Source organism: Dasypus novemcinctus, chromosome 6, assembly GCF_030445035.2.
Source record: "Dasypus novemcinctus isolate mDasNov1 chromosome 6, mDasNov1.1.hap2, whole genome shotgun sequence".
Classification (NCBI taxonomy): domain Eukaryota; kingdom Metazoa; phylum Chordata; class Mammalia; order Cingulata; family Dasypodidae; genus Dasypus; species Dasypus novemcinctus.
This window is the reverse complement of record NC_080678.1, coordinates 100062808-100071426: the sequence shown is the minus strand read 5'-3', so window position 1 is coordinate 100071426 and position 8619 is coordinate 100062808. Positions and strand designations below refer to the sequence as shown.

Genomic DNA, 8619 nt, shown 5'->3' with positions numbered 1-8619 from the left:
TTCCTCTACCTTAGCTTTCCCCATCTGTGAAATGGGGAAAGCTAAGGTTCCACCATCACAAGGTTGAACACCACCTGGCACAGCCCTAGCTACTATCACCATGGCTTCCTGAGTACCTGCAAGGATCAGACATGGTGTTAAAGGGCTCATCCCTGTTGGTACTCATAAGCCTTACCAACACTCCATTTGAGGGAGAAACTGAGGCTAGAGGACCAGTTACACAGCTAGAATTTGAATCCAGTTCCAGACTAGCTTCAAAGCCCAAGATCTTGATTTCAGAGCCCTATTTCTACCCACTATACCTGGCACATAATAAATGGGAGCTCAACAAAGACCATCGATTCTCACTATTCTTAGGAATCTTTGGGCTACATTCTGTGGTCACCTGGCTCCACAGCAGGCCAAGGGGGTCCTGCCTTCCTGTTTCCTCCTTAGCACCTCTGACCCACTGAGGCAGCAGACTGAGCCAATTCTCCATGCAGGGAAGGACATCTGGGGGGCCTTCAGTATGCCCCTCCCTGCCTAGCCAAAAAGTGAAAGCAGACGCTGGAGAGCCCCTGCCCAAGTCCATCCCAGAAGCTCTAAGAAGCAAGTCAAACAGAGTGGCTCCAGCCACTCTGCTCTAAGAGCTTGCAAGAGATCCAGATGGAATGGCTTAGCAGGTCAGCCAAGTTCCCACCAAACTCATATCCTGCCTGTATTAGAGGTGGGAGAGCAGGGCTGAGACCACAGCCTGTCCATACTGCCTCCCTTCTCCACCCATGACCCAGGACTCAATGGTATGTGTTAGCATGCCCAGGCTCCCACCCCCACCCTCACTACCCCAGGCTTTCCTCAATCCCATGCACCTGAACAATGGCTATACCTTAGCAAAGGATGCACCTCAACAGTGGATGCACCTCAACAATGGACACACCTCAAAAATGGATGCACCTCAACAACACATGCACCTCAACAACACATGCACCTCAACAGTGGATGCACCTCAACAGTGGATGTACCTCAACAACAGATGCACCTGAACAACGGATGCACCTCAACATTGGCTGTACCTCAACAGTGAATGCACTGCAACAGTGAATGCACCTCAACAATGGATGCAGCAATGGGTGCAGCTCAACAATGGATGCACCCCAACAACAGATGCACCCGAACTATGGATGCACCTCAACAGTAGATGCACCTCAACAGTGGATGCAACAATGGATGCAGCTCAACAATGGATGCAGCCCACTCAACAATGAATGCACCTCAGCAAAGAATGCACCTCAGCAATGAATGCACCACAGCAGTGGACCCACCTCAGCAGTGGATGCGCCTCTAACAAGTGCCTGCAGAGACTGCATCTTGAGGGATCCTGAAATCGGGCCTAAGGAAACCTAGGCAAGGAAAGAAGCTCCAGGCCAGCCCAGTCTGTGGTTCTCCATGTGGGCTGTGGTTCTGTCTGCTCTGACCTGGCCAGAACTTGGATGCTGGCCTGGACTCCTGGTCCACACTTTGACCTCACCCTGCACTGCCCATACCATCCCCTCTCCTGGCCTCCTACCTCTGCCCATAACCTCCCCAGCAGGCTCAGTGGCTGCACCTGTGAAACAGGTGACCCACAGTGGTCCCCCAGGCCATCAGGTCTTCCTTAAGGCAGGGACTGAGTTCCAGAAAGTTCTGCAGGTCTGTGGGATGCTGGGACAGAGTGCTGCAGTCACTTACCTGGCCATCCCTGTGTCCTTTCTCCTGTTTACTCTGGGAGTACTGAGTGCTGGGGCACATGGGCCCCAGCCCTGCTCTCTTGGAAGCAGATTTGGAGGCAGAGTTTGAGGTACAAAAGATTCACTGAGGAGTACACTTCTGTAGAGAAGGGGGAAGAAGTGGGATTGGACAGGGAGAGTCTAATGTGATACAGACCATGCCAAGCCAACAGAGATGGCCATGAGATGGGACAGAACTGTGGCCTGGCCCCACCAGCTGGCTCGGTCATTGACCAGGGGCAGCCCCAAGAAGGGGGTGACTTTGGCTAAGGCCTCCTGGCTCCATCATAGCTAGAGGCTGCCACAGATGAGCCTGAAGGCTTTGGAAAGCAGAGGTGGGTGCTGGAAGATCTGGCAGCCCACGGCTATCAACCACACTCCTCCAGGATGGGCAGCTGCCAGGTACTTTTTGCAGGTGAGTCTGCGCAGGGCATCTCCAAGCCACCATATGGGTCTTTAAACGAAGACAAGATGAGATTAGGAAGAGTCTCATGCCCATGAGGGGGCAGCCAGGGTGCTGGGAAGACAATGGGGAGTGTCTGCCCTGGAGGCTCAGGGGGCTTCCTGAGGGCACCACTGGGCAGGGATGAGCAGGTGCAAAGTCAAAAAATAATAGCCAGGTGCCGCTAATCCCTTGGACTGTGACTGCGAAAGTTCTGGGGCTGGACCCTGACCCTTTCCAGGAGGCTCCTAGCAGCTGCCTCATTCAAAACTTCATCCCCAAATTCTCTTCCTCCCCATCCCCATCATCTTTGTTTGGAAAGTGTCGCCTTGATCATGGGACCAGAAGCCGCTGGCCCCACAGCAGGGCTCCTGTTTCTTACCAACAACTCCAGCCTTGTCTGCCCAGCCCGTGGCTGCTCATTACAGGGGCAGGGCTGGCAACAAGGGCACATTACCACCTCAGCCCCAAACCACACTGCTAAGGCGCTGTAGAGGAGCTATTGTTTTTGGCCTCTGGAGCTGGCTGGAAAGCCAGCACTGATTCTGGTCACATTTAGCCATCAAAGGCCCACGTGCTTGAGTTCCACAGGCCGAGTTCAGGTGAGCAAAGGGTGTGAGCTGCTGCCTGGAGCCGCAGGGCAAGCTGGCTGGGCTGAAGCAGCACCCAGAAAGCCACGTCCTTGGATGATTTAGGAGGGAGCAAGTCCACGGGGTGCACAGGCTCCTCAAAGCAAAGCCTCCTCACCCCGTTCCCCCTGCATGTGGGGTGGGAAGCGTTAAACCCAGATGGACTCACATCACCCAGTGGGGCAGCTCTGCTGCTGCTGCTTTTTTCTCTTTAATTTGATTCCCTTCGAAGAGATGAGAAAGAGTGATTTTCAAACAAGAATCTCTTTTGTTTGCAGAGCAGAGGCTTCTGCTCCATCACAAAACATACAGCGCTCCTGCTGGCAAAGTTCCCTTGGAAGCCAAGCTCTACACTGAGGCCTGAGCCTCATAGGAGACCCAGTTCCTGGCTCTCTGCTGGCATCTGCCTCCACATGAGCACTGCAGGCTGAGCGACTTCTCCCCTCCCCATGCCAAGGACTCTCCTGGGGGCTGGGGAAGATTCGCAGGGGGGTCAGGGGGCTGAGAGTCTGCTCCCCCACCATGCCCCAGGAGGGCTGACCCTGTGACTCCACAGGCTCTGAGCAGCAGGGACTCCTGGGATGTGCCAGAATTCTGATCTCCAATGCCTTTGGGGTACTCCAGTAGGTTCCCCCAGATGCTCCCAGCCCTGCTGCCACGCAGAGGTGCGGAAGAGGACTCGGCTGGGGGCTCCCTCACCAGACCATCGGAGGCCAAGGTGACCCAAGTGGGTGGGGGGGGGGCATCCTGATGGCTCAACGAAGAAGCACAGCCTCAGGGGCAGGCAGCCCAGGCCGGACACAGCAAGGCTTGGGCCAGAGAGCAGAGGGCCGGCAGAAGGGACAAGGGATTTGGTCAGAAAAGGGAAGAGAAGAGCCAGTGTAGGGTAACTCAGAATCCTTTATTTATTTATTTTTTATTTAAAATTTTCCAAAATCTTCCAAGAAAATCTCTTTCCTTTGAAAGAAGGCAGAGCAAAGCACAACCCAGCCATAAGAAGAGATCATGCTAAAACGGTCCCAGGAGCCAAAACCAAGGCCATCAGAAGGCAAGCTTCAAGAAGAGGGAAAGGAAGCTGCAGGAAGGCAGTCCAGGAGAGCCGGCAGTGGTTTCCCTTAGTTCCGCGAGGTAGCAGTTGAGGCCACCCACTGGGAGCAAGGGCAGCTGGATGAGAGGGAAGTGCCGAGCAGCCACTGTGGAGAGTAGAGTCCTGCAGGTGCTGGAGGGTGCATGATGGTCACAGAGCAGCCCCTGACATGCTGAGAGAGAGACAGGGAACCATCCATGGCTGGGAGTTGCCGGGGGGAACTCAACACCAGGGAGAATAAAGCAAGAGACTTGAAGACACTGCAAGATGGAAGCTGCAGTGGTGGCCACTCCCTCTCACCTGGGAAGCAACAGCGTGAGGCAGGAGAGAGTTGAGGTGCAGGGGTGGGGGAATGTGGGGTTGGGAGGAAGTGAAGAAGAATCAAAACTGTGCTTCTGGAATGGCTGGTTGAGCCAGTCCCAAGGAAGGAGATGGGCGAAGCAAGCATGCCTGGTTCTGGGTGATGACAGAGGAGCAGTGACAGACAAGGAACTGATCCAGGATGGGGGACTGATTACCCCAAGGGCAGTTATGGGACACTGACTGTGAGCCCCTCAGCTCAGGGGGGCACTTTTTCCTGCTAAAGGTCTTGATAATGTATCTCCACTGAACTGGCCCTAAGTGCCACCATCAGGTTTCACTCACATCTGTGCTACCTGAGTGTCAGGTGCATTATCTCATTTTTCTTCCCTGAAAGCCCTGACTTGAAATCTGTGGACTGGTTGGCCCATGTCTCTACAAGAACAGCTTCATTGGCTCAAACAGCAAAGCACACCAGGGCTCTGGCAGAGAAGTGGGTTCATAAGCCCTCTTTCTCATCAAAACCCACCTGGTCAGGCCTGACACATGCATGAAACACTGGAAGTCCCGGGAAGGGGCCACCACCCACCAGCTAGCATCAGCCGCACCTGCAGCTTTGGCCTAGAAGGGTACCCACCAATAACTCATCAGTGACTCAGAATTTTGGGGTGATGCTTTTAAGGGAAAGTGGGAGGGGGGCTAAAGTCAATTATGGGAGCAGCTATCGCCAACACCCAGGCCCCCCATTTGGGGTGTCAACGAACAAATGCACCCGGTCTAGGCCAGATGGAAAACCTCAGATCCCTTGAATGCCTGTGGACTAAAGTAGCTGCAAAAAAATGAATGGGATGGGGTGGAAGGGGAGACCCGCAAGAGAAGGGGAGCAGGAACAAAAGGTAAAGTTCCCTGCTCAATTTTGTTGATCCCTGGGGAAGGGAGCAAAGATTTGCCAGCCCCTTCTATGCACTTCAGAGCTCTCGGTGGCCTTTGTAGAAACCTTCACCCTCAGGCAGCAAACATCACAATTATGAGTGGATCGTGACACTCCCCATGGTGCCGGGTGGGGGCACAGTGTCTTCCCCCTCCTCTCCGGCAGGGCAGGATGACAAGGTGAAGACAGTGACTCTCAACTCCCTGCCTTTACATGAGCCACTTGACTTCTCTGGGCCAGTTTGCAAACCTGCAAAATGGTAATAAGGATGCCCCATCCCAGTGTCACAAGGGTGGCGCAAGACGCCACGAGACTTTGGCACATAGGAGCTCATTGTGGCTCCAGCACCAGGCAAGATTGGGTGGTGGCGGGGGCAGCTCTGGAAACATGCACCTGCAGGCTCACTTCTCCAGGGCAAATTTATTGGGTCAACTTGGCTGGGGGACGGTGTCCAGATGTCAAACATGGGCCTGCTGTTCGCTGTGACAATCCCACAGGCAGGCTTAGCATCTACTGCAGCTGACTCTAAGAAAAGGCAACGTCCTCTGCCACAGGGTCTCAGCGGCAAGCCCCAGGAATCAGGAGCTTTGCCTCAAGTCCACACCACCACACCTCCGAGTCTCCAACTTCATCATCACTGCCAGAATGTCCAGCTTTTGGCCTGCCCTGTGGAATTCTGACTTATCAGCCCCCACGATTGCATGAGCCAATTCTTTGTAACCAAGTCCTTTATAGGTGTATGGGCAGGGATAGGTGGAGGTGGAGGAGGAGGTGGACATCTGTAAGTCCTGTAGCTGTAAGTGGAGGTATAGGTATAGGTGACAGGAATAAGTATATGTGTAGGTGTAGGTAATAGGTATAGGTGATAGGAATAGGTATATGTGTAGGTGTAGGTATAGCCTATAAGTTATAGGTGTACGTAATAGGTATAGGTGATAGGAATAGGTATATGTGTAGGTGTAGGTATAGCCTATAAGTTATAGGTGTAGGTAATAGGTATAGGTGATAGGAATAGGTATATGTGTAGGTGTAGGTATAGCTTATAAGGTATAGGTGTAGGTAATAGGTATAGGTGATAGGAATAGGTATATGTGTAGGTGTATGTATAGCCTATAAGGTATAGGTGTAGATAATAGGTTAGGTGATAGGAATAGGTATATGTGTAGGTGTAGGTATAGCCTATAAGGTATAGGTGTAGGTAATAGGTATAGGTATATGAATAGGTGTAGGTAAAGATGTAGGTGTACGAATAGGAATAGGCATACATACAGGGTATATGTATAGGTTATAGGTTATAGGATAGAGTTATAGAATATAAGAATAGGGTATAGTAATAGGTATATGTGTAGGCATCGGTATAGATTATAGTTATAGGTATAGGTTATAGGTATAGGCACAGGTGTAAGTACCAGGTATAGGTTGTAGGTTATAAGGCATAGGTATAGGGTATAAGTATAAGGTATATGTATAGGAATAGATATAGGTGTAGGTATTGGTGTAGATATATGTGTAGGTGTAGGTGTAGGAATAGGTGTAGGTATAGGAGTATGTGTAGGTGTAGGAATAGGTGTAGGTGTAGGTGTAGAAATAGGAGTAAGTATAGGTATATGTGTAGGAGTAGGTATAGGAGTAGGTGTAGGAGTAAGTGTAGGTGTAGGTATAGGTGTAGGTGTAGAATAGGAGTAGGTGAAGGTGTAGGTGTAGGTGTAGTTATGGGAATAGGAGTAGGTATAGGTGTAGGTGTAGGAGTAGATGTAGGTGTAGGAGTAGGAGTAGGTGTAGGTGTAGGAGTAGGTCTAGGTGTGAGTAGGTGTAGGAATAGGTATAGGTGTAGGAGTAGGTGTAGGAATAGGAGTAGGTGTAGGAGTAGGTATAGGTGTAGGAATAGGTGTAGTATAGGAGTAGGTATAGGAGTAAGTGTAGATGTAGGTATAGGTGTAGGTGTAGGAATAGGTGTAGGGGTAGGAGTAGGTGTAGGAGTAGGAGTAGGTATAGGTGTAGGTGTAGGTGTAGGAATAGGTGTAGTATAGGAGTAGGTATAGGATTAAGTGTATATGTACATATAGGTGTAGGTGTAGGAATAGGTGTAGGTGTAGGAGTAGGTGTTGGAGTAGGAGTAGGTATAGGTGTAGGTGTAGGAATAGGTGTAGGAGTAGGAGTAGGAGTAGGTGCAGGTGTGAGTAGATGCTTAAGGTAGAGGCAGTAGGTGGAGGCAGAGGTCTACATACCTCTATGTCTCCCGTCGGTTGCTTCTCTGGAGGGTCCTGACTGGTACTAGTGGTGAGTGAAACCTCAAACAATTGCCCTGACACCCTCCACCATTGAGCGGTTACCAGGGCCCAAATCCACCCCGCAGCGCTGCGCCCCAGGGCGGGGGAGGGAGGGGCCGGGACACAGAAGAGACTGCACAGAACTCTGAGGAGAGGGCAAGGAAGCATTCGCCATCCGCCCTTAAACTGAGCCTCCGTGGCCTCCTCCCCCAGGGGAGGGAGGTTCTCCTGTCGATTGCTGCTGAATTCACTGAATATTGCCTTGTAGAGCCCGAGTTGCTTAGAACGGAAAACTCTGAGATCATCAAGTCTAACTCCTCACTTTCATGCCCAGGAGAGAAAGGCCCAGAGGGAGACATGCGTTAGCAACAAGAGCTAGAGCAGAGCGATGGCTTCTGGTGTCTGGGTCCTTTCCCACACGTCGGCTCACATGCAGTTGCTTCAAACCAGGAGCCATGAAGGGCGCTGGAAGAAAGGAGCAAGGTTTCACAGTGGACATGATGATAGAGAAGATCAGGAAAATTCCGAAGCTGGTGGAATTCTGGCAGAGGTGAGTGCTTCCCACACAGCCCTCCACGTAACGGATGGAGCTCTGGGGGCGAGCGTGCAACAGTGCGCTATAAGCCATGAGCCAGGCTGAGCAGGAAGACCCTGGACTCTGAGATCGGAACACGGCAGCGCAAGCCCCGGGTCTGCCAGCTGCTCAGGTTGTTCCAGCATCCCTACCTCCCCCATCACCTGGGGACCCCTGTGCCAGCACCACAGGGCTGCATGAGGTTCAAACGGAGTCACACTGCCAGGCTGGGCTGAGAACAGTCACCGCCCCAGAGGCCCAGAGCAGGCTTGGGGGATGGAGGGGGCTCGGGACCAGGGCCCCGCAGAGAGGCTGGGCATTGCCCTTCCCTGTGGCCATCTCTTTCCTCTCCACACCATGGTGTGGAAGCTGCAGATCCCCCTGCATGCATGTCCTGCCGCCCCCAGGTCCGGGCCGATAGCTGCCAGCTGGCCACCGCCATGTTTTCCACATGGCAGGGGTCTAGCAGTGGCTGCTCTGCTGGGCAGTGACTCACAGCCGGCAGGATGGGCCCAGCGCACTGGAGATCGGGCTCCGGGATGGGTCGCCATGCCAGCTTTGTTCTCCTGTGCCCCTTTGGTGTGTGAATCCCCCATTGTGGCTTGCAGTGGCTGCTCGGACCCTGCTATTTCTGGGCTCGA

The 8619-nt window shown here is 52.6% G+C and overlaps 1 protein-coding gene across 1 annotated transcript in view; it reads left to right on the top strand.

Annotated features, from left to right (window-relative positions):
* The first annotated feature begins 8527 nt into the window (after nucleotides 1–8527).
* The window catches only part of LOC101416769 (growth/differentiation factor 10-like), a 63282-nt gene continuing 63190 nt past the window's right edge, over nucleotides 8528–8619 (top strand). Inside the window, 1 exon segment of the mRNA XM_058299537.1 lies at nucleotides 8528–8557. Within this exon segment, the coding sequence (XP_058155520.1) occupies nucleotides 8528–8557 (30 nt within the window).